General features: G+C 38.6%; 1 protein-coding gene across 4 annotated transcripts in view; it reads right to left on the bottom strand.

Moving 5' to 3' along the window:
- Positions 1–25,994, bottom strand: part of CBFB (core-binding factor subunit beta) — a 35,794-nt gene extending 9,800 nt beyond the window's left edge. The window contains exons 1-5 of one of the 4 annotated variants that reach the window (XM_026714357.2): positions 25,633–25,994; positions 21,314–21,400; positions 16,868–16,984; positions 3,171–3,287; positions 723–849 (exon numbers count right to left, since the gene is read on the bottom strand). In XM_026714357.2, the coding sequence (XP_026570142.1) occupies positions 723–849; positions 3,171–3,287; positions 16,868–16,984; positions 21,314–21,400; positions 25,633–25,710 (526 nt within the window). In that variant the 5' untranslated portion in view covers positions 25,711–25,994. The remainder of the gene's footprint in view (positions 1–722; positions 850–3,170; positions 3,288–16,867; positions 16,985–21,313; positions 21,401–25,632) is intronic. The other 3 variants (XM_026714355.2, XM_026714356.2, XM_026714358.2) reach the window with 3 other exon arrangements.
- Between the last annotated feature and the right edge of the window lie 505 nt (positions 25,995–26,499).

Genomic DNA, 26,499 nt, shown 5'->3' on the forward strand with positions numbered 1-26,499 from the left:
AAAAAAAGTGAGATAGGACTGTTTTTCACCCTTACGACCACTGTAGCATCTCCAAGGGCTTGGCAACGGGTTCACATTTATGACTGCTGCACTGTCCTAGGGTCATGGGATCAACTTTTGAGAACTTCTTGCAAGCAAAGTCAATAGGGAAGTTGGATTCACTTAATAACCGTGTTACTAACTTAACAAATGCCGCGATTCACTTAACAATGGTGGTAAAAAAGACAGTAAAGTAGAGCAAAATTCACTTAAGAAATCTTTCAGTTAGTAACAGAAATTTTAGGTTCAACTGTGGTCATTATTCAAGGACTACCTGTACATCGTAATATTTGTTATTTGTTCAAATGTCACCAAAGATAGTTTTGTCATTAAATATGACAAAATTTAATGTCATAATTAAATTATGACATATAATTCAATGGAGAATTCTATAATTCAATGGAGAATTCTACAGTATGCTGTCCCTTGTGCGTCACAGAATATTATAGCAGACATCAGGAATTAACCATGCCACAAATAATTCAAAACAGAATTCAAACAATTAACTAACCTTGGGACTATGAGATCAGCAATATTCCATGTTAAAAACTTGTTTTAATAGATAAGCATTTTAAAATAAATTTATGCGCTAATCTTCACTTGAACAGTTCTCAAAATCACAACCCTGAAATATCAAACATTGTAAAAAAAAAAAAAATCGAGATGTTTGGTAGAGTACTAACCAGTAACTGACAGCAGCTGTGAGACTCTCACCTCCATTTCCTCCCGATGAGACCTATCTCTGTCTTCAAATTCTCGAGTTCTTCTCCGAGCTTCTTCAAAAGCCTGCTGTGCTAATGCATCTTCCTGCTACCAACCAGAAACCAGAGTCAGGAAGAAAAAAAGCAGTCTTACTCACATTGGAATCAAACACTTGTTTGACTGGAGCTGTCACCTGGCCGGATTCTATATTTTGTGGGAGAACCGAATGATGCATCGTGAAACAGAGCATACAACTGATAAGTGAGATACTGTTAATGCAGCCCTGTGGCTGTTTATATATCTCTTGTTTCAGACTCAGTGTTGCCTTGATAAACAAATGAAGCATTTTAAAATGGCACACCTGCCCCCTCGTTAAACACTTTATTTCTTCAAAATGGGTGTTTGTAAAACGGTATGGGTGTAGCTCAATTCAATCTGAGTTGGTCACTGGGACCAGAGGTTTGTTCTTCCGAGCTTCCAGACTTGTGCTGGAGCCCATTCTTAGAACTTCTCAACATAGAACCACAGGCCGGTGCACCCATCCTGCAGATTGAGACGTTCCCTGAGGATGGGCTCCAGCATTAGTCTGGGAGAACAAACCTCTGGTCCCAGTGACTGACTCACATTGGTTCCCGCAACATTATCCTGGGACATATACATTGGCTTTCATTCACGACAGCTTAATTCCTCTACTGTTATAATGGCCACGTGTAGATTCTTAAAGGGTGCCTGTCTAGTCATGCAGGCAATGAAACATAGGAAATAATTTACAGCCTGTATATGTGTGAGGAAATCACTCCTGATTTGCATCTTAGCAAAATTAAGAAATATGCCTGCTCTGAGTGTTGTTATGACATTTTAAAAAGGTGTTATCTTGGCATCATCTCTTTATAACCCTTGTGTATCGCACCAGATAATACCTGGCTGTTATCAGAAGAAAAATGTACTACAGCTGGGTAAAATTCTTGATATTATTCAATTGCCAGAGGCTTTATTGAATATCAGTGTCTATAATTTCAGCCTGACATTTTTAAATCAAACATGAGAATCTTCCTCCAAAAGTTTTATAATCTGGAAAGCTTTTTGTTGCATAAGTCTAGTATATTTTTTAAAAAATATTATGAGGTTTCTGCTAACATTTCTCAATTAACTATTCTGTGCTGAGGAACTACATGTCCAACCGCACACGGCAACATGTAATTCTGTTGCACTATTTCTAAAAAATATATTTATCTTTTCTTTTTAGCATGTTTTACCCTGCTAATAATCAAAAGCTGCATGTATAATTGTTAACATAAACACATAACATTTTCTCATATTCCATTAAGCAATCAGATTTTCCAACTGTTTACAGCTGATCATTGCTTTGGCTCCAGAGAATCCAGCTATATTTTAATATGCTCTGAGTACGTTAAAAATTAAATCTAAAAATCAAATGACGATACCAAAAAACATTAAATTGCCTTTTATGCCTAAGGCATTTTCTGAGCCCTTAAGCTATTTTGAGAAATGATGTAAAAGAACATCAGTGAGCCTTTGCCTAATTTAATACCAACTTCTATTAATCAATAAACATCAGTGAAGGCCTCAGCTAGCTGCACTGAAAAGCAACACCCATTGGATACTGGATTCTGCTTTCTTGTTGCAGACTGGGCCCTTTGGGTCAATTTTTATCTGGGTACAAAACAATTCCTTTTCAATGTGCCCAGATGGAATATAACACCAACCGCCATCTGGGAATCTTGTTCCTGGCCATTGTCTTAGCAGCTGCCATTTCATGATGTAAAAAGGATAGAGAGAGGACAATGTCAGTGCAGAGGCCGGAAAGCTCTCTGTAGCCATCCAAACCCTAGTATTCAGTTTTACAAATAAGGATTTTTTAGTTTTTTCTCCAAAGCATCACCTACCATAAGAAAAATATTTAACACCCAGTAAAGCATACACTGTCATAATCAAGCAATATTTACCAGCCTAAACCCAGATAAACTCAGTATCATCCAAAGAGATATGGGTAAATTTTTACTTTCCTTCTCTTGTAAATAGATGAATGACATTTGAGTCAGATCCTTTGGACATTTAAATTATGAGCAATGAATACGAAAGTAAAAAGTAAAAAGAATCAGGCAGATCCAAAGGTGCTGAACCTTTATTATGACTCTGCTGATGTTTTCAGTGTATTGTATCAGGGATCTCCCAACTTTGCCACTTTTAAAGACTTGTGGACTTCAGCTCTCACAATTCCCCAGCCAGCATGACTGGCTGAGGAATTCTGGAGCTGAAGTCCACAAGTCTTAAAGTGAGCAAGTTGGGAGACCCTCTTATATGATTCCTTCAACCTCAATTTATAAACGTATTATACAAATGCATGAAGTTTTGAAATCACGGAATGTGAAATCACAGAATGAGAAGCCTGTGGCCCTCTTCTTTACCTGTGCTCGCTCCTCATCAAATTCTAGGCAGCCCATGCCGTCCAGTCTTTGGAGATCTATCCAGCCTTTCCAAATAACACAAACCCCATTAAGGATCATGGGTGCTTTTAAGTAGACCTGGAAAGTGAGAAAACAAATACACCTAGTGAGGATGATGTCTAGGAACATGAATCCAGGCAGACATTTTACACATGTCACACTATTATCTCTCTCTGTATCTTTATTTTTAATGTGACCTACAATGGCCTTACAACATCATTTTTTAAAAATAAAAGGCAAGATTCCAACTTTTAATACCAAAATGTCATCGTGGTAAATCCTACAAAAATGGACCAAATAAAATATAAAACCACAGAGACACTTTCCCTACACAAGGGCTCTCCAATCTTGACAATTTTAAGACCCGTGGACTTCAACTCTCAGAATTCCTCAGCCAGCCATACTCGCTGGAGAATACTGAGAGTTGCAGTCCACAAGTCTTAAAGATGCCAAATTTGGAGAGCCCTCTCTACACAACCCACAAACATGAGGCTAGGATCACACACCATATAAGAAATTAAGAATGTGCAAAGCAGTATGATTTTTAAAAAAAAAACACAGTCCAGACTTGAAGGCAGCATTGTTCTAAGTGCTCAGATCATAGGACAACAAGAAACAAATCACCAGTATTCTGAATTTTGTTTTAAAGTTGGAACAAGGTGTTTTTGAACTGTTTTGAGCTGCCTCTCATTTTGTGCAGACCACCACAGCAATCAGACTGATAACACAGACAAAACTTCAGCTACTATGTTAATTAAGATTCTGTCAGGATTATAGCAGGACACTGGCAAAACAACAACCAACTTTTAAAATAAAGATTCAAGCTACAAGTTTACTATCGAATATCTACAATATGGTAACAAAAAAACCTGCAGATATTCAAATACGAAGAGTTTCATTTTGTGATTTGTATTTTTCTCAAATCTTAGGTTCTATGTAAAAAACAAAACATCCATATTATTTTGCCTAATATAGTACATTTAATAAAGCTCACCAAGAATGAAAAAAACCCCATGAAATAAGCATGGACTGCTTAGAGTTTTTAACAGTAACAGCTTTTACTTTTAAGTTATTACAAAGTGTTTAGATTATAACAATTGTGTTGAAAAAATGTATCCTTTTAAAAGTGCTGGCACAATAAACACTGACCCTGGAAACATCTGTGTAAAAAATGTGTTAGGGCTCTTCACAGACTAGAGGAGAGTCGAGACCACGCTGGAACGGAATTAAGTTATTCCAGGTTTCATTTGAGAAGAAAATTCTCAGTCATTGAATACAGGCGGTCCTTGTTTAATGATCACCAACCACTTCAATCGTGCTGTATGACTGGAAGTTACAACTGGTTGTCATGTGATCTGTGATGATTCTTGCCAGCTTCCCATGAGCAAAGTCAATGGGGAAGCCAGAAGGAAATCACAATCATGTGGGCTCCTCGCTTAAAGACAGTAGTTGGGGATTACTGGAACTGCTGTCACTAAGCAATATGGTCATGTGACGTTGCGCTTTAAAATTGCATTGCTTAGAGGCATAAATTCTGGTGCTATTTATACCAAGCAAAGTTACCCGTAAAATCTATCAGAATCATGAAAGGTTTTCTGGTCTTCAGTTTAGAGAATTCTAAAATATGAGGTTTTTTTTATTTTATAATTTATCGGATGTGGATACACGTCCTCAGGGCTTGGAGATGCCAGATTCCTTTTTACAAGTTGTATTTCATTTGGCTGATTCAGAATGAAAATAACCAGTATTATCTCTCTCTCCCCACCACCCAACTCATTTTATGGGGGTGGGTCAGCATTGAGGGAGAAACTTAGCAAAGAAGCTAGGCATCTGTTCAATTTTACCTAACCTCATTTAAGACACTTGTTTTTTCCCCTCAAAAACAGTCTAGGTGGCTTCTTTCTTTCTTTCTTTCTTTCTTTCTTTCTTCTTTTTTCTTTCTTTCTTTCTTTTTTTTTCTTTCTTTCTTTCTTTCCTTCCTTTCTTTTTCTTTCTTTCTTTCTTCTTTCTTTCTTTCTTTCTTTCTTTCTTTCTTTCTTTCTTTTTCTTCCTTTCTTCAGCAAAAAAAAAAAAATTCAAAAGTATCTTGTCTAGAGCGTAAGTGTGTGTCACATCAGATCTATCCGTGTGATAGCAAGGGCACTACCGGTAACTAGAATTTCATCACGGAAAAACATGATGAAAATCTAGAGGTCAAAAAGAGGTTATCTTAGGCACCAGGATGCAAGCCTCGAAACTCTGGTGCTCTATCAAAGACGCCTATCAAAATCAGGTCATGACGTGACATCCACAAATCTAAGTATAGCTGGTTTCTGAAGTCCTCCTTTAACTCATTAATGACTTTGAAACAGCGCAAGAATTATTGTACCAGTTTGAAATAAGAGCGGTATGGTGTTGCACTGATTACAGTTTATTTATTGTGGGTGGAAATAAAATCCCTGTTTCCTATTAAATTGTTTCCCAACAGTTGTGAACAACAATTTGCAAAAGGAGCTGTGCTTGTTTTTTTCTTTCTTTCAAGTTGAACCTACCAGTAGGAGCTTCTGTCTTCAATAGTGAGATTTCAATACAGATAATCTTCAATTTATGACCACAGCTGAGCACAAATTTCTGTTGCTAAGTGAAACATTTGTTAAGTGAATTTTGCCCCATTTTACAACCTTTTTTTGCTATCGCTGTTAAGTGAATCACTGCAGCTCTTTAGTTAGTAACACGGTTGTTAAATAAATCTGGATTCTCCAGCTTCTCTTTGCTTGTCGAAAGGTTGCAAAGGACCCCAGGACACAGCAACAGTTGTAAAAACGTATCAAGCTGCCAAGTGTCCAAATTTTGATCACGTGACCATGGGGATGTTGCAATGATTGTGTGGAAAAAAAAAGTCATAAGTCACTTTTTTCAGTGCTGTTGTAACCTTGTTCACTAAATGAACTGTTATAGTCTAGAACTACATGCACGGTTTTCCATTTCAAAAATGCCTCTCTCCAGATGGAGGTTTAATAACAAGAAAATTGAAGATGATGCTATGACTAACAAACTTTTACTAAATAAGACTTTTTTAAGGGGCTGGGGTGAAGGAAGGAAAAAAACAACAACAGGCCAGTAGCAAAATGATAATGCTTCCAGGGCCACAGTGTCTTTTTCAAGTAGGAGTATCAAAAACATCAATGTTTGGGCTCTGAAATGACTGCTTTAAGTGTCCGGAGCTTAGAACGAAACACTTGGTGTTCTGGAGTTTTGTCCCCGATACGAAATAAAATAAGGCCTTCGTCTTTTTCTTTTCTTTTCAAAATCTTTCAAGATGAAAAATCTTAAAGAGTGTATTAGCCTATAAAGTACCCTGTAGACACAGCTTTCACCCACTTCTTACTGTCAGAAACTGTTTGAGGAGAATTGGAGGTGAAGGAGAACAGTTAATAGTTTTAAGAGTTAGAACCATTTGAGATTTGGGGGGGGCGGGGAGAGACCACAGCTAACTTGGCAGGTAAGTTTATCCCGCTGGTTTAAATTGTTTACAATAGGAAAGTTATTCATGAGTAAGCAGTGCAGTGATGTCTCATGAATTGGGTTTTTTTTTTAAAGGGAGACTGCCAAACTCACTTATATTCTGAGTGTTTTGTTTCGACATCGGAGCAAAACATTGAATCTGTTAAAAGGGCTGCTCTAAGCTCAAACATGTCTTTCCTATTTCATACACACACCGTCAGAGAAGTCTATTTCTGCCATTATGTTTTTACAGGCTGTAGAATCTATCACATTTTTTTCCTTACTCAATTCAATGGATATTTGTACAATAAAGCTCTAAAAACCATGTTTTATCACTTTATGACTGCTTGACTCTTCTGCTATAAGACTTTTAAAAGCGTTTCTCTTGCTGTTTTTTCTAATGTTGGAGATGTACATTTACAGGGGGTTCTCACTTAAAAACAGGTTGATGAATGATTGTTGGAAGTTCCAACAGACAACCCCCCTCTAAAAGTTACTTTTGACTACTATAGCTTGAAAGTTACAATTATTCTACCTCTTGCAGTCACACAATCGCATTTCCGGTGCTTGGCAACTGGTTTGCACTTACATTGGATTGCAGGGTCTTGCCATCACGTGACAGTAATTTGCAATGGTTTTGCCCAATTTCTGGCACTTTTTCCTGGTTTCTGGCAAAAAAAAAGGTACCCATTCGGGAGAATGGATTTGCTTAACAATCACGTGTTCCATTTAACAACTCCAGTAACCACTTTATGATTAACGTAAAAATGGTTATAACGTTGTCAGGTCACATAGTGAGCTGTTCTCGCGACTGCAAGTCCAGGCTCAATTTTGTTCATTATTAAAATGAGGGCTTACCTGTAGTTTGGACTTCCACACAATTTTTGTGATTGCATGGTGAAAAATAATGCTGCAAAAGACTTTTCAGAAGTTGCTTTTGCTCAAAACAAATTTCCCCCTATTTCATGCACATTCCACTCATGTCTATAAGCCAAGACACTCGGTACAAATAACCATTACCTGTAGTACTTTTTACACATTTTTGTGAGATTTAAACTATTAAATGAGCGTTAGCTTGCTTTTCAACATATTCCAGGCTGGCAAGCTGAATTACAATTATAAAAAGCCCACAAGTATACCTGGTACTTCAGCAGTTGGGCATTATACATTATTTATTTACCAAATTCATATGTGACCAATTTCACTGAGCTCATGAAGTGTTAAAGCAATCAAAATATCTCTAGCATGTGCAGCACTCTAAACAATAAAGCATCCCACACAAATATTCGAACAATCATACCATCATGAAACACCTACAGAATAATGTAACAAGCACAGTAACACCTTACTATCATCACACACGAATCTCTATTACACAATTTGATGACAGTTACATTACATCCTGCAGTTCAGCTTACAAGATAGCAACAACAGACAATATCCAACTTCAAAATGCCTCTAAAATAATTATGTTTCCAATATTTTCCAGAAGCTACTATAGTAAGGGACTATTTGATACCCAAATGGAAGCTGTTCCATAATGCTGGTGATATTTGGCTTCCTCCCTGCAGTAATCCTGAATTTATTTTAGACTAGGCCTCCGAATCTTGGAAGTTTGCTGTTTTCTAAAAAATTCCCTTCCAACTGAAATGTGCAAGCAAGCCCTGTAGCTCCATGTTCTGACATTTTTCTTTAAACCACATAAATGAATATTCTTCCCTGTCAGCGAAAGAAGCCTAAGTCTACAGCTTGGAAGAAACTGCTACTATCACTGAAGCCGTTTGACCACATTTCCTTTTTAAAGATAAAACTGGTTTCCTCTTCATTTCTAGCTCTATTTGAGTTTTATAGCTGTCACGTCCTCTTTGCAGTCAGTCCTGACTTTTAAAACAAACTAGTAACCAAGTGGAGGCCAGTCTTTTGAATGATTTGGACACTTTAGCCAGGAGTCTTGATCAAGGAACATGCTATTGCTGCTTTTTACTCATGCCACCTGCAAGTGGCACCACGAAACAGATAAGATGCCTCTATTTACAGAGTTGCTACTTTACGCCCAAATAATGACATTTGTTTTCTTCTCTCCTAAATTGCTTGAAACCCGGGATCCTAGTGGAAGAGATGCTAAACATCCAAGGGCAAATTGCTCGTCCGATCGCTTAGAATTCCAAAGAACTCTGATTAAGGCAATATATAAACAATGCCCGCTATTTCACAACAAAGCAAAGTAGCAGCTGGAGTTTTATCTCATGAAAATTAATCTTGGGAACATTATTAACTCTACCCTGTATACAAAAATAACAATTATATTTCAAGCTGTATCTGTGTTAAAAGCCTATTATATACAATTAAAAAAAACATTTTCTAGTAAAATACAAAGAAACTTCAGATATGAAACTGCTTAAAATGAGTTCAGTATGTATATAAACTCTGAAATCCAATGTTCAGATGCAGACTACAGTTATACTTTTATCAACATTTATAAGGAAAGTTCTACTTGCCTTCCTTTATAGATCTGTGTAATATCAAATGCATGTGTACTGAAGAGCTAGGACAGAAATCTGGGAGAAGGGCTTACAGAAGCTTCTCTCTGTGTTTCTCCCCAGGTAAAAGGAACCTAGAATGGGCTACAGCATTTTCTTTTTTCTTGGAAGCCTGGCATTCAAATATGCAGTAGCTGAATCATTTTCTAGTATTCAAATTGTTAAGAGGGCAAGCTATTTTAGTTTTGAGATGACGTTTAAAAACCCTCTATCAAGTTGTTTTCCATCATTAATGCAAATTTACATATAATAGTACAGACACTAATTTTAGACGTACAAGGTTTGATACACAGATATAGACAACTATTCAGTGGTATAGAAATGGGACTCTTTACAAAAGTATCTTGAAAGAAATGCCATTACTCAATACCTGACAGTAAGCAGTCAACAGTGATGGTTAGAAGCTTATACATAAACAAGCAGCTGCTTTGAACAGAAGTGAAATCTTGCAAGGCAAGTCAGCCATTTGAAATTGTAGTAGCTTGGATTACACATCAATTTCACTATCTGCTGGAGCCTATTTTTGGTGCTTAAGGTAACATATAAAACCTAAAATGAAAACGTTACGAATTACAGAAGCTTTAACTCCAATAAAATCCAGAAATGTGAATTATATCTTTATTGATGCTCCTGATTTATGATGAAACAAACATATTTTTACATCTCAAAAGCAACCCAATGTTTCTCAGATGGCATCTATCTTTGAGCTGTCTACCGACAATGGACTCTCAATTCCATTAAACACATATCCTGTGATACTCTGTCAACTGCATTTTATGTTATGATGTTTACACACAAATGCACATAAAAAGAACACTGACATTCTGATATCCAATTTAGTACTTGCACCCAGTATTACTAAGCTACTATTAATAATGTAAGCTTCTATAGAAAGCCAGTTCAGAGGGTCTATGTTCTAAAGTTGTCCCAAATCTTTTTTTTTCCTTCTAAAAAGCCAACTGAATCATTCCTAACACAACTGAATGCATGTAATTCACCAATCACCAGCCATCAGTTAGTGAGTCAGCATAGTCAGTGTCACCACATGGAAACCGTAAAATAGTAAGAACATACCATCGCACTGGAATTCATTTTCAGTCATATTCCCAGCAACTAGGTCTAACATATGTTCTTACAGAATAAACTCAGGTGAGTCACTGCACAAATATATTCATATACAACTTCTCCTATTCACAGAACACAGTTAACAGCCTGCCTGCTTGTTAGCTAGGGTAATGAACCCTGAATGTTGAACTCAACTGATTCTGAATCATCTCACTAGACAAATGAAATGGCATTCTAATGTTGTAGTTTTACTAAGCACTATTCACAGAATAAAATAGTGTTGCATCGATAACAAAGAATGGCTTGTTTTTATCAGCTTTATTGAGAACTTTGCTGCAGTCTGACAAACAGACTTAGAGGAAATCTTACAAAGCCCTGACAAGTACTCTTTGTGATAATAAACAGCAACATTAGGAAAATAAATAATGTTCATCATTATAATTACAACAGCAGCAGTGTTAAGAATAATACATTCAATGTCTACCTAAAAGTCACACCCTGAAATCTTTGCCAAACAAGAGCACATTGGATCACTTTGATTTGTGACAGGCCAAACAGTGTTCTCTACTATTTACATCAGAAACATTCCAAAGCAAAACTCAACATCAATTATTCACAAGGGCAACTTGCCATCACTGTTTTAAAAGGGACAGACATAACCTTCCAAACTCTACCAGGTCTCTAATTACAAACACTCCTTTCTAAAGCTGTCTAGATTTTAAAATATAAAGGCTGCAATTGAGATGATAAAATACCTAAAAAGAATAGAGTATCAATTATTGAGGTCCTGTCCGTTGACTTACAAGCAGTAAAAAGCAGCTGAAATACACTTTTTAGAATACGTTGGTCTTCAAGCAGTTTAACATACAAGTAGTCCTCGACTTACAACAGTTCATTTAGTGGCCGTTTGAACTTACAATGGCACTGAAAAAAGTGACTTATGTCCATTTTTTGCACTTACGACCTTTGCAGCAACCCCACGGTCACAAAATTTACATTTGGATGCTTGACTATTAGTTCATATTTATGAGAGTTGCAGTGCCCCGGGATTATTTGATCATCTTTTGAGACCTTCTGACAAACAAAATCAGATTGTTACTAATTTAACCACTGCAGTGATTCCCTTAACAAATGTGGCAAGAAAAGTTGTAAAACGGGGCAAAACTCACATATTACTATGTATAACTTTTTAAAATGTGTATGTAAAACTGATGGAAGAAGGCTGAAAATTGAAGGTGTAGCATTCATTATGCTGATCTTCACAGCAAATTATTACAATATGGAAACCAGCAAAGAAACATCAGTTTCTATGAACGGTTTAACACAGAAATGTAATTAAACCCTATTAAAATTACTTCCTCTATCTGTAAATTAATGGGACTCTATAGCCCAATGAGATGCGGGGGGGATAGATGAATGAATAAAAGTCTACAAATGAATTGCAGTGTTTCCCCTTAAGCACTTATTCACGGTAAGACCACCATGATTGCCAGCTGGCATTCTGCCATACATCTGGACAACAAACCTCACAGGAATAACCAACATGCGTCTCAGCTTTGGAACAATGTCACTCAAGTGACAGCAATTTACAAGAAGTAAAAGACCAACTTTTATTCTACAGCCTGAAGAGGCAGCAGATGGGAATCCTGACTTGTCATTATTTTGAGAAGGATTGTTTACGAAGCCAGCAAGGTTTAAAAAAAAAACCAAAACTTAAGATGAAGTTGTTACGACGTGAGCCGGAGACCTTTTTCCTACCAGAAGAATGGAGACCCATAATGGCAACAAATGATGAAGCCGCTGACATTTTTCTCACACCTCTTTTCCTACATACCAAAGAGATGAAACAGACTGCGCTTGCTGAACTAATGCCTCTTCTCTTCCGCTGGGATGAAATTAGGAAAGACCAAGTACAGCTATTAGACTACAATTGCCGACTCATTTTGGATTATGTTACTCAATTTCCCTCTAAGCGCACAAGAGGCTTCCAACAATAGTATTAAATCTCAACAGAGCTGTGAAAAATTCCAGTTCAATGGAGAAGGGGAAGTGCTTCAGAATGTGTCGAGAATAAAAGCAGCACCTTCACTGCAGCGGCCACATCTGTTTCCAGATTTGCACAGTTGCTGCTGGGAGGCTTCCGCAGCAGCCACCCACTCATGGAAACGGGGCAGCTGCTTTAATGAGTCACATATAGATGCTACATCTGTGCTCCTACGCAGCCTGAAGTACTTACTCCAATCCGAGGCATACAGAAGCCTAATCATAAAAGAGCTCATCACGGAGTTTGGATGCAAACTTATGTAGACGTAAACTTGCCAAACTCTTGTTTATTTATCTGGATTTCCCAAACCCCCTACGGACTGAACAGAAGCTAGATACAACTCAGACCTTTCAAAACACTGGAAGATGATGACCATTCTTTGGGAAGAACGTCAAGCCCAGAAGAACCCTGCAAAGCAGAGAGGCTCTCTCTCTCTCTCTCCACGCCTCAGTCCTGACTGGAATTGCTGGAAGGAAAACTTGACCCAGCACCCGAAGTCCCAAATTTTAGAAATAGTCCTGAATCTCATGAGCGCTGGCAGTGAGAAGTTGGTGAGTTATTAAGGAGGATCAGGACTGATCCTATTGCAGTTGTAGGACTCAGCCCAGAATCTGACTCACTGCCCAGTCTAACCGTGCTCCCATTCTCCACTTTCCAAAAAGACAGGGGATCAATTGTCCTTTGCCAGCACTTCAAGTGTGCCAGTCTGGTCGCATGAACTGCCCCCATGAGTGAGCCACAGACGCCTCCTTCCACACAAATAGTTTCTACTGTCCAGAGAGGTTTATCACAGCTTCTGAGCAATCCTGCTTTCCAAATAAAGGTAGTTCTCGACTTACGCCCATTCGTTTAGTGAGGGTTCGAAATTACAGTGACACTGAAAAAAGGGACTTATGACCATTTTTCACACTTACAAACCACTGCGGCATCTCCATGGTCATGGGATCAAAATTCAGACGCTTGGCAACTGACTCATATTTATGACAGTTGCAGTGTCCTCTGATCCCCTTTTGCAACCTTCTGACAAGCAAAGTCCATGGGGAAGCCAGATTCATTTCACAACTGTGTAACTAACTTAACTGCCGTGACTCACTTAGTGACTGTGGCAAGAAAGGTTATAAAATGGGGTCAAACTCACTTCAAACTGTCTTGCTTAGCAACAGAAATTTGGGTCTCAATTGTGGTCATATGTTGGGACTACCTGTAGCAGGCAGTACCTGTATCACCAAACATCTTATATGCAGGCTGAGGAATTCTGGGAGTTGGAAGTCCACAAATCGTAAAGTTGTCAAGTGTCTATGGAGATTCTCAGTCATCCAGGTCGAAGTTGTCCCAACGGTGCTTTTTTTCAAGAGGCAACTGGACTTTCCATTTTTTTCTTTGAAGATGTTTCATCAAGAAGCTTCTTCAGCTCTGACTGGATGGTGGGAGAAGAGCCGAAGTAGCTTCCTAGCTGAAAAGCAAAACATCCTCAAAGGAAAACCAGAAAGTCCAGTTGCCTCTTGAAAAAAGCACCTTTGGAGTAACGTTATCAAGGTTGGAGAGCCCGATATAAACAGCAGAGCCCCAGGAGGTGAACATTTCTAACGTTCTTCTTACATGTTTTTATCCAATAGAATTGCTCTCATTCTCAGAGCTGTTATTTTCCCCAAATGTAACAAGCAGCTACATAAAAGATGGTAATTTTACAGGATAAACTGTAAAAAGTAAAAGGAAGTATTGATGTTTTAATAACGTTGCTGTCCTAGTCACCTTTCTCTCATCAGCTATTTCCCTTTTTTCACAGATAGCCTGCCACAGGAAGCCGATCAGTTAGTCTTGATGTTATCTTTGGTACCTGAACACTTAGCCAAACTATGCCTGGATCATATTACACAAAGTAAAGCTTCAGGCCATGATGAGTCAGAAGGAAAATAATTATTTCATGTTCTTGATTTTTTTTTTTTTAGGTAGCTTGTGGCAGGCCCAGCAGCAATTTTCGTGTATTGTCTTTATCAACAGAACTTTTTAATGAATCTACTCTGATTCACATCATCTAGACGTTTAGTAGTTTCACCACTGAAAATATCTCATGCAATAGTTCAGCCTCTGCAACTGTTTTCACCAAAAGTGGACGAGGAATTTCTGGATCCAAGGTTTCAATACAGAGACATATTGAAGAGTTTCCTGCATTATTATTTTATGATAAAGTACTTGGAATATATCAATTGTGCATTTACAATTGCACGCTAATTTCTAATTAAGGAATTCTATTCCGAGGCAGACAGGTGAACATTGTGAAGTTGTATACATAAATTCTACATACAGGACAAGGTTAATTTATTCAAGCACAAAGTGCTTTAATGTGCCACTTCTGTTAAAATGAACAATTCCATTCATTAGGCTACGTGTCAAGTTTAGAAAACCTGCTGCACATAACTAAATGATACAATATATAGGTAGTAAGCAGTTAGCCTTTACTGTTCTTCATGCTAGAATAATGCTTGCTGCTTGAGCCATAGTTAAGGGCACAGTGCACAGAAATGGGAAAATTGTATTCACTGAATTATTTCTCTTTCACACACACCATTAGGAACACCCTTTTAAGCCCTCACATATAACATTGGGCAAGATAACTTTTGAGTATTCCATTGTCAGATAGTAAAAAATATATATTATGAGAGAAACACAAAGGAACCAGCAGGAGACATACTTAATATTCTGAGATTACAGGTGCCATAATTACTATACTGTATTTATAAAACCTGCTGACATCCACTATTAATTCAAATAAGTAATATCTTAATGTCAATTGGAAATCACATAAACCAGAGAAAAATATCAAAAGGCCAATTATACTGCAATGCATGTTTTAGCTGCTTTCTTCTTCCACAAAGCCAATAATATTGTATAAATAACAACAGCAAAACCTTAATTAACAGATAAGGCACTATGATTGTCCCAATATATTTATGAAGAATAATAAAGCTTAATATTTCATTACAGGACTTTGTCAAACCCTAGAAGAAAAGTAATAATAACCAGAGCTGCTTCATAGTTTTTTCTCTTCTGTTCAGATTAAAACAAAGTAAAAAATCCCACAACAAATTAAGTGAACACACTGAAAATGAAAAAGGGCAATTGTAAAGTAGGTTTAATTACAGTATGTTTACAAGCAATGCATCCCCAAAGTTTAACATTGCCAATTTAAAAGCTTATTTCAAAAGTGGTAGTCTTAGCAGACTAGTTTTTAAAGAAAACTTTCATTTAACAAAATGTTCTCAAAGCTATTAATTACAATCACAAAGATGAGCATAGTCACTTACAAAAGTACACAAGGATTTCTCACCAATACAATCCATAATATGCACAGTTTAGCTCCAGAATCCTAAAAATGCAATCCATCACCAAACCAAAGCTTGCTAGTTGTGCAACCAAAAAAGAATTTGGGGCTAAAATATTAAGGGGTGGTTTTCCATGTAAAAATTCATTTCAAATTGAATATACCATTGAAAAATGATTGATTGTATTTTAGAGTTCTGCTATTAGCTCACAATTTCTACTTGTCACTAGTTTTTCTTCTGATTTTTGAAGGATTGGTAAAATAGAGAATATACAGGCATTAAAGAAGCACATATGTCTAGAGAATTATAAGCAAATTTATCTTTTACATTTTACATTACTCAATACTGAAGAACAATAATTTATTTTGTTCCTAAATTAGGTTGAAAGTAGCTCACTCTAGGTATAGTTAATCAAATACATTCTGTGCAGATTTTATCTACTGTAACCATGCTAAGCATTTTGATAGGCAAAACGTAGAAATGTTAGGCAAAAGCAGACCAATGCAATTCTGTGGTTCTAAAAACACACATATATTTTCAAATTCAGGGCGGGATTATTTTCAGTGATGTCTTTTGAAAGAAAAACTAATATCATTATTTGTGTTTTCCAATATGTACTCTTTTCTACAAGATTTTCCTATGTCTGTTGAGATGAGTTGCCATGTGTTAAGCTGACTATCAACTGAAATCTTTTGAATGCTGAATTGAAATCTGACCATTCTGAATGCTGTCAGAAATACCCTAACACATACCATTGCTATTTGTTGACATCCAACCAAAATCTTTGCATGCTATGTATATTTCACTCTTCAGCAAAAGGAGTATTACCCAGAGTTATAGAGGAAACCATTGTAGTTCTTAAGGATAATATTGTGTATACGGATTTTAAACAAGGTCCGATAATGAATATACCTATCTAAAGGCCACTGGAGATAACATGCTCCTGACAAGCAGAAAAAAAATATTCTTTATAAACAGATACAAATTCATCTACAGAACTGTTAATGTGGGGCTTCAGAACATTTTGTAGACAGCACGGACAATTTGCTGAGAAACAGCAGAGTTTCAGACAACCAGTCTCCATAAACATGGATATGTGTAAGACATAGCACATACATTCCACATAATGCTTTAAAGTTTTGGGGTTTTAAAACCTCTGGAAGACAGGCCTAGAGGGCTGCCATCTACCCCTTTTGTCCTTACCTTGCCTCCTTCTCTTTCAAAGTCAACGTATTCTCGGGTTGGTGTTTGCCGCTGCTCCCCCTGCCAGCTGGCCGGAAAAAACTGGAGAGACAGATTGGTTCCTGTGGCCACAAAAGCCTTTTAGAAAAATCAATACAAACAGGATCAGGGAGCAAGACATTACATAAATTATGCAAGCACTCATTTATTTTTACATCAGTTTATGTTTTAAAGCTGAACTGCATAGAGAATACTTGAAAGTCCAAAACATGCACTCATCATTTTTCTTAAGTACAAAGTTACAAACATCTGATTTCATTTTGACAATATTTGCTATAGATTGCTGGATACTTATAGGGAATCAATACTTTCATTATAAACTGTTCTTGGAGATGTTAAAATTCAAAGTACTGTCTGAAACTCCTGCATGACTTTTTAGCACTCAAATGTTCTCCTGCTCTTGGTAAGTTTATAAAAAAGCACTTTCAGTCTGCTTTACTACTCTGAATCTTGTGGGGAGCTGGTACAGAACAGCAAGCAGAAGGTTGAGCATTTTTTTACTGAAACCTCTGTCAATTTCAAATTCTTTCCATCACTCACACAAATAGAGGAACACAAGACTGATGCATATTGCACAAGCTGACTAGAGGAACTCCAACAGCAGGAAGGAAAATGAACGCAGATATTGAAAGTAACATTTTCATTAAAACATTGGTTCCAAATATGCTGCCAGAAATATTAATTAACCCCTTTCAATCGAAGTCAGTAATTTGTATATATGTAAATACAGCTGTATGTGTTTCTTCAAAAACTGAAAGCCAGGATCAAAGCAAACTATATGCCAGAGGAAACCAAGCAAACACAAATAGTCTCAAAATGCAGATAGTGGTGCTTTAAGGAATCAACTTGAGAATAAAACAGACTTTGTAAGTGAGCAAACCATTTGCCAGAATAATTCTTCTAACAGCAAAGTCGGGTGGCTGTGTATCTATCTTAAATCAATATGATTCCAAGAAATAAATCAGTAGCCTCCCTTGAGATTCAATACTTCCTTAAGGGGTTCTTTAGGTATTAATATCACAGATGGGATGAGAAGAAAATTAGAAATCCCATTCATATTTTTTTTTCAAAATATACAGAATATTTATTGCACGTGCAAAAAACAGAAAGCTAGAGAGAACTTTACATCATTTAAATTTACCATTAAGTCTGATCTCCTCCCCTCTGCATTTTTTTTTTTAAAAAAGATTTGTTTCCAATCTGAATTATATTTTTCATTTTTTTTTTTAATTTCTGGAAATGTGGGAGCAAGGGTGAAAAGAATCAGAAATAATCCAGTTTGTGTTAACTGCAGCAAAAGAAAATAGCTGAATATAGTTAAGCCAAACACTACAGAAATATGTTTATGCTCAGAAGACTATAGAAATGGATGCTTTAGGAAAAGGCAGCACTTTGATGGCCAGGAGCTACAAGTTAACGGGCTGGGAAAACTTATGGAGATTTAGGACAAAGAAACAGTGAATGAAATGAAATGAAATGAAATGTAATAGACGTTTTCATGAATGTGGAAAGTTTTGCAAGGGACTTTTAAAAAAGTTGGTAACTCTATTTTAGGGAATACATTCCAATTTTCATACATCTCTTGCCAAATTACAGCAGGAAATGTCAGGGGATCCAGGTATTGCCAAAAAAAAAAAAAAAAAAACCCAGAGCCTGCAGAGTGTATAATGTATTCCTTAGAGCTCATAAATTACACGTAATTCTTCTATGCTTTAAATTGTATGGTAATTAAGTGATAATGTCCAAAGCTAGTTTAAAGTTCCAAGCCTGAACTTTTGGCACTATGTAATATGGTACACGAAGGTTTTCAGTGGATGATAAGAAAAAGGATCACAGACAGTACAAGCCTCAAGGTTTAGGTGATAAAGCCTGAAATGGGAAATTCTTTTTTTTTTTCTTTTTTCCTGGAACTGGAACTTCCTACTTAGGGCTGAATTTATACCACATCCTTTTGTTATAGGTGCATAGTGACAGAATCAAAATACAGATTACAGAATCACACTGTGTTCAGAAAACTACGTTTGTAAGACATGTGGAATAAAGATGAATCTCTTATGATCTCTGTTAAAAATGGAGGAAGGGCACGAGTGAAATAATGCCTCAGAAATAATACATTCAAGTTTGTCTGCATTACAGTTGCGAAGTGAGACTCCCAAGTTACTTTCTTACAACTTACAAAGGTTGTCAGAGGATTCGTTGATGTTAATTTTTTAGACCCAAGGTTTACAATAAACAAACTATCTTTATTACCAATTTTGCATTAAAAACACATGAATGAGCTGCTAAATAAATATAAGTAACCACATGTGGTCTTGAGATTTGTCCATAAAATAAATTGAAATATTCAACAACCATTCAGCCGGATGGCATTCTTCCAGATTATCTTATCAAAACAGCTGTTGTCTTAGAACTCTGTAACAACTAAGAGGCTTAAAATTCGAGTGTGTGGTTGGTGGGAAAGATAGCATTTTCACAGGAAAAAATCAGTCCTTTCTATTAGTAACAAACAAAATAAAGTAACTGTTGGGAACTTGTCTTTTTGTGCTAATAAAGTTTGAAAAATTACTTGCATTCAAACACAGTTCAATTAAAAGAATTCAAACAGTGTATCATAAAACTTCCTTGACAATGGATACTGTTCTTAGGTACTTCATATGATACAATGTGTGCAATTAAACCAATTTTATTCTGATAGAATTGGACTAATTTTTACACTCTCATCAAATTCTAGGCATATTGTTTGCTTTAACATAATCATAACCATGTTTTAACAGTAATAGTTTTTATCTGTATTCAAAATCTAAACTACAATTAGATTAACTACAGTTTGTCAGGTTCTGATGAAACAGGATGAGTTAATAAAAAAACACAGCACTTCTTTAAGCTTGGATCTTGATAATTGTGAGAGTTTAGTGTATAAACATTAGGCTCTGTCATAATATGCCATGCTTTATTGTAATAAATAAAGTGTAGACAGCATGCAACTAATTCATTCAGGACAACTATTACTGTACAGAGCAGGTAAATCCATGATCTGCAGAAGATAACCTTATTGCTATATAAGACAGACCTTATGAAGAGGCCAATCTATAATGGGAAAATACTGTTAAACTGAACAAGTCCCATGCTACTTACTGAATAACATTTCAGCAAAAGTTAGTTTAATTATGACTCTCATGAAAGATAAAAACTTCCATAGGGAATATGCTGTCAGGATGTTCAAGAGTTTCACTTACAAGTATCTATGTCAGCCTTCAACATAAAATATACGATTATCCTCTTTGCTGTTTTAAAAGTACACCTGAAGATCACAATGGATAAAAAAATCCATGTAACTAAATATTACACATCATGTTACTATATAATAGATCACAATTAAGAAGCAGAAACTAAAATCAAGCAACGCATTCCACGCAGTCCTTTCAAACAATTAACATTATGTCCAATTACATGGCTGAATAATGCACTTTTTAGCATCCAATAGTCTTTAGCCTTGAGAAATCTCCTTTTCTGAAACCAAGCTCTTTGAAGTATTCTAAACTAAAAAAAAACCGTACACACACACACACACACACACACACCAGGTACAGAAGCTATGGTAGCATTCTGTTCTCACCCACATTTAGCTACATATTTTGTTAATGTAAATAAAGATAGATTTGGATTTATCTCTGTGAAAGCCCCTTTTCAGTTCTTCCTGCCTAGCGATAGTTAGTGATGAGGGTTTTTCCTCCTAGAAAGTTATCAGTCTTTTTGATAGCATATGAACTTTTACTTAGTTTAGACTTCTTCTACAATTTTTACTCTATTGTAATTGAATCTAAATGGAGATTCAAGTTTTTTTAATTGTTAAAAAGTGCCAATTAAGCATATGCTTTTTAAAACCACCTCAAATGTCCAGAGTTAGGCCATTTAAAGTATGAATAAACAGATAAACAGTAACACCATGCCTTGCTTAAATAAATGAATGACACAGAAGGGAAAAAATGCAAATAGCCATTTTTTCCCCTAGTTTATATGAATTGGAAGGAAAATTGAAGGGTATTTTTCTAGCTGTTTTATATGTAACAACTGTTACAAAAAGCTCTAAGAAGTAACATGTTGATTAACTTGGTACTATATAGTATGGATTGTAAATTTAAATTATAAATTTGGATTTAATTAGTTTGCATTCTATATTATTTCAAATAACATTTATTTATCTAATCTGTATCTTAATTCCCTCATACTGTGCAGCAAGCAGGTAAGGAAAGGTGTAGGGAGAGAGAAAGAACAATGCTAACAGCTCAGAACTAGCATAAGAAATGGGCTAGATTCCTAAAATTTGGGCAGTTTGTTCTCAGTCACCAAGCAGTTCAAATTGAAGACACAAGTACCTTAAATAAAAATATAAATACATAAACTTACTATCTCAGATCGTCCATCCCGGCATGCATTCTGAAACCTGGCCTGTCTTTCTTCATGTGGTCTGTCCCTGAAGCCAGTATATTTAATCTGCAAAGAGCAGGAGCTAAATCAAAAACTGAATCATGCCTGTTTTACAGTACCAACAAAGAGATAAGGGCAAGCCGGCAGAGATGATGATTAGAATGTGAATATTACTTTTGTGGAAGCCAAGTAAGGACAATACTCCGAAATATGGGTATGCCACTACCCATTCCCAAGTTTAAATTAACACAATTTTTTTTAACAGAATTCCCTATTTTTTACTTTACCACTTTTGTATTCAGGTGCTGCAGCAAACTATAAAAGGCAAAGAAAAATTATTGGAGTCGGGAGGAAAAAAAAAGAACACGGTTGCCCAAGAAGCAAAGAAATACATGAAGAGAGGCCTGCCCTTCTAAAATTACAGAATTTTTCAGGATGGGATTATGGCCATAAAAAACAAAATTCCAGCCATCTTCGTAGGAAAATCATGAGGCATAAACACAATGGGCAGCAGAACATGAAGAACTTTTTTTTCCAGTTAATCCGTCTATTTAAAATAAATATCCTTTGCAGTAACCTAAGAGATGATCGATTACTGATTTCATATTTTATATATAACGTTAGTGCAGATGCACATCCACATAAAGGTTTTATTGCAATAATAATCTGTGACTTGAACTGCACGTGGGTGTCTAAGGCAAAGGGAACATTCCATGTGTCTCCCATTCAACTGGGGAACAGCAAGGAAGAAAGTGAGAAGGGCCCTCATCTCCAGTAGTAGAAGTGAAGAGCATAAAGGAAACTGAACTTCTGTTTTAATTGTGTTGGTAGGATGTGAGGCAATAAATGCCAGAGATGAGTGGGATGCTAAGAATAGAAAATGAAAAAAGGAAACAGGGGCTGTATGGGTGCATAAAATAAGGAATATGCTAGAGAAAAATGTGTCCATATGGAAGTTGGGGTATATTCACAACATGGCACCTTAAGAAATACTGTAGGAAAGTTCCCACTATAATTTGTTGTTATAAATGTTAAAATAGCATCCAGCTCTCTTGTGCTAGAAAGTGATTTTTTTTTACTAATTCTAGATAATTTAAATTTGACAACTTCAGCATTTGATATTTTACTGTCACGTTGCATATTTAAGGTACAGAAATAAAAATTTGCCCCATTATATATAGGATCATCTTCAACTGAGTTTAATAAATATTAGTTGTTTGGATGATATGTACCAACACTACAAACAGAGTTTTGTCTTACTTAATATCAATAAACACTAAAGTAAAAAAAAAAAAGTGGTTAGATGTATACCAGGACATAACCAGTGGATCCCTTTTTATCTTTCTCCAGGAATCATTATCCACCCCTTGAATGAAACAAAAGGATGGCAAAAGCACAATTTGCTGTGCTAATATCAGAAATGCAATCAAAACATGGGCACTTAACTCTTAATCCTTCATTTAACCATAGCTCTAATACATAACATCAAGGCTGATTTTGCGCCACTCTTCCATTGTGCGTTGTTACAATCATATTCATTTAAATTCCACTTAGAATAGAATAAAATTCAATGAAAACAGCAGAACTTGCTTTCGAATTAACATTTGTAGAGGTATACTGTTACCATCTTATAAAATAGTCTCATCAATTATACTCGGAGTCATAACTAAGCTGATTGTAAAGCAGATCATCTTCTTTTCAACATCATTACCCGTAAAAAGTAATCAGTACAAAAGACGAAGGTAGCCATTCCTCAACTTTCCAACTAATCAACAGCGATGCAGATTTTTTTAATGGAATGGGGGGGGGGAGAAGTAATATTTTCTTTCTGAACAGAGGCCTGCTGATCAGTTGTGTGTACAAAACAGGAAAAAGCTTCACATCCCTAAATTCAGTAAGGATCCCCTTTAATTTTTTTACCCTTGAGGCTCATGCTATCATGTAACTGTAACTTTAAGAATTTTCCTGCATGGGGGCAGGGAGGTGAGTGGGGTTACTTCCAAGTAAAAATACTTGGAAATGGGGCTGAAATCTTATACATGATGGGTTTTATTTCAGTTTATAATTTAAACCTTCCCCAACTTCAGAACCTTCCATAGGGCACCAAATACCATCTATCTGCAGGCTGCACAGGATTGACTAGACAGGTTGGGGATGATGGGAATTTAAGCAGTACAACATCTGGAGGGCATCAGTTCCCTGGAGTACAAATGACTGAGACAGGCTGTAATGACTGAGACAGGCTGTAACTTTTAAAAGGTTTTTTTCCCCTGCACAGACACAGGATGGCAACCTGTTAATTCAAAAGCACCCAAAGCTTTCCCAGCCGAAGAAAAGTCGGATAAAAATACTTTTTTAAGAAATGAAGATAGGTAGATACCTGCACACAGCTTTTACCCGTACAAAGGAAGACCAAATGCTTCCTTCCTTTAGTTCATTTCCAGCAGGGTAGCCATGATTAGCTCTTTTCCAGCAACAGAAAAAAAGCATGCTGGTGCACTTCACCGACCAACTCTTTTATTATCTGACGGAGCGGACGGCGATCCACAAGGAACCGAAACTGATGACCGTGTCAGGACGGGGGTCTGACACTCAGTTCCAGCTTTCCATTGCAGGCGAGAACACAACTTCGGTTGCACAGCAGCCTGCCTGGGGAGCCAGGCTTGGGGGAAGAGAGGGGGCTTTCCAGTCTCTGGAACTGATGCAGTCAGAGGTGGGCGCCTCCAAAGGCACGACATTGCCCTGCCATTCCCTGCACATGGCTCATGCAGCTCTGCAAATCAGGAAGGCGCCAGTTTAGGGAAATACTAAGGCAAGGCAGGTGTCCGGGAGCAGAGCTTGTTGGCCACTTGTGGATGATGGGAGTTCAGTCCCAACAGCCCAAGAGCTTAAGGCTGGCTGGGTTACAGGGCTAAACGTTAAGGCAGGTTTGGGATGAAAGGGGAGGACGGGAGGAGGACTCATTAGGATCACAAAATGAAGGCTGGGCTGGGAACGATGGGAGCAGAAGCCCAACATGTCTGGAGGAGGGAGAAGACAAGAGGAAGACTGGCTGGGGATGATGAGGATCAACTTGTCTGCAAATCGTCAAGTGGGGGAAGATGAGGTGGCTGCAAAAAAATAACTGGATAATGGAAGTCTACCAGTTTGGGGGGGCGGGGGGAGAGAAAGGAGAAGTTGGTGGCCAGGAATAGGGCCAGAAACCTGGCTGGACACGATGAGAGTATGAAACACCAAAAACCTGCCGGGAAGGGGGTACAGGTAGTCCTCGACTTACAACAATTCATTTAGTGACCGTTCACTGAAAAAAAGTGGCTTAACACAGTTTCCCACATTTTACAGCGGCTGCAGCATCCCCACGGCCACCCGATCAAGATTCGGATGCTTGGCCAGCCAGTTCATATTTGTGACCGTTGCTGTGTCCCAAGGTCCCGTGTCCCCCTCTTGCGTCCTTTCGATAAGCCAAGTCCATGGGGGAAGCCACCGATTCACTTAACAACCGGGTTACCAACAGCAGTGATTGAACTTAACATGCATGGCAAGAAAAGGTGTAGAACGGCGCAAAACCCGCCTTAAACAGAAAGTTTGGTCTCGATTGTCGTCACAAATCGAGGACTACTTGCAGTCGCTGTGTCAAAGGAAAAACTGGCGAGAGAAGTGAAAAGCCAAGCAGGGATGGGGGGGGGGGGGGGCAAAGAAGGAAAGTTGGCTGGGGATGATGGGATTCCAAACCAGCGACTGAAGTGGAGGTGGGTGGAAATGAATGGCCACGGGGAAGGTTAGTTGGGGATGATGGGATACCAAACCCGGAAACTGGGAGAAGTGGGGCTAGAGAGAGAAAGCTGGCCAGGGATGATGGGAACAGAAACCCAACGACTGGGGGTGGGAGAGGTGGAACGAAGGACCACCGGAGGCTGGCTGGGGATGATGGGGAAGTGGGATCCGGCAACCTGGGGATGACGGCAATTCCAGGCAGAGAGCTAGAAACAAGGGCCACAGAAGGAAAGCTGGCTGGGGATGATGGGAATCCCGAACCCACCAACCGAGCGGGAGTCCCGCGGACCAGGCTGGGGATGATGGGACTCCCAAACCCCCAAAACTGGAGGGTAGCCTGGCTGGGGATGACGGCAATTCCACAGCTAGAAACACGGGCCACGGAAAGGAAAGCTTGGCTGGGGAGGATGGGAATCCCGAACCCACCAAGCGAGCGGGGATCCCGCAGACCCGGCTGGGGATGATGGGAGCGGGAACGCCAGCGCCGCCGCCGCCGCCGCCCGACTTCCGCCCCGCCGCCTCACCTCGCACTCCCGACTCAGCTTCCTGAAGAACTCCTCGTTCTCGAACTTGCTCCGCTGGTCCGGGACGACGCGCGGCATGGTGCGCGGGAGGAACCGCGGCCAGCCAGCCGGCCGGCCGGCGGAGCAGCAAAGGCGTCCCGCCGCCGCCTCTTCTTCCTTCTCTTCCTCCTCTTCCCCTGAGCGCCCGGGAAAAAGCCGGCTGGCGGCGAGACAAGGAGCCGGAAAGCGCGGGAGAAGGAGGAACCCTCCCGCTTGCCTGCTCGGCCAACGGTCGCCGCCGCCGCCGCCGCCGCCGCCGCCGCCGCCTCTGAGGCGTCTCGGAGCCTCTGAGGAGATCCGAGGGGGGCGGAGGCGCCGCGCGCCAGAGGAGCGAGAAAACCCGCCAGCGCTCCCCGCTGCGCGTGCGCGGCCCCGCCCACTCCCTCTCTCTTTCTCCCTCCCTCCTCCTCCTCCTCCTCCTCCGGCCGCCCATTCAAGGAAGGGGAAGGAAAAAAAAAAAAGGTACAGGACAGGGAGAGCCGCGCAGAAGGGCTGCCCGAGGGAGGACGGAGGGGGGGGAAAATGGCCGGGGAGCGCGCATGCGCGGCGGTGGAGGAGAGACGCGCGAACGCGCGTGTGTGTTCCGAGAGCTGAGAGCATCTCAGCGTGGTCTCCTTTCTCAATCCCTATCTTTTCTTTTCTTTTCTTTCTTTTTTTTTTCGGGGTCCCGTAGTTTGGGAAAGTGGAGTGGGTGACTTTCCAAGCTGGGGGAGTGGGAAGCCCACTTTTATTATTATTATTATTATTATTTTGGTGGAGTTCTCACCGTTTTCGTCCACCGGCCGAGTCAACCGGATCGGAGGAGAGGTAGCCTCGTGTGAAAGTTGT

Source organism: Pseudonaja textilis, chromosome 11, assembly GCF_049901715.1.
Source record: "Pseudonaja textilis isolate UNSWEBS1 chromosome 11, rPseTex1.2, whole genome shotgun sequence".
NCBI classification, from domain to species: domain Eukaryota; kingdom Metazoa; phylum Chordata; class Lepidosauria; order Squamata; family Elapidae; genus Pseudonaja; species Pseudonaja textilis.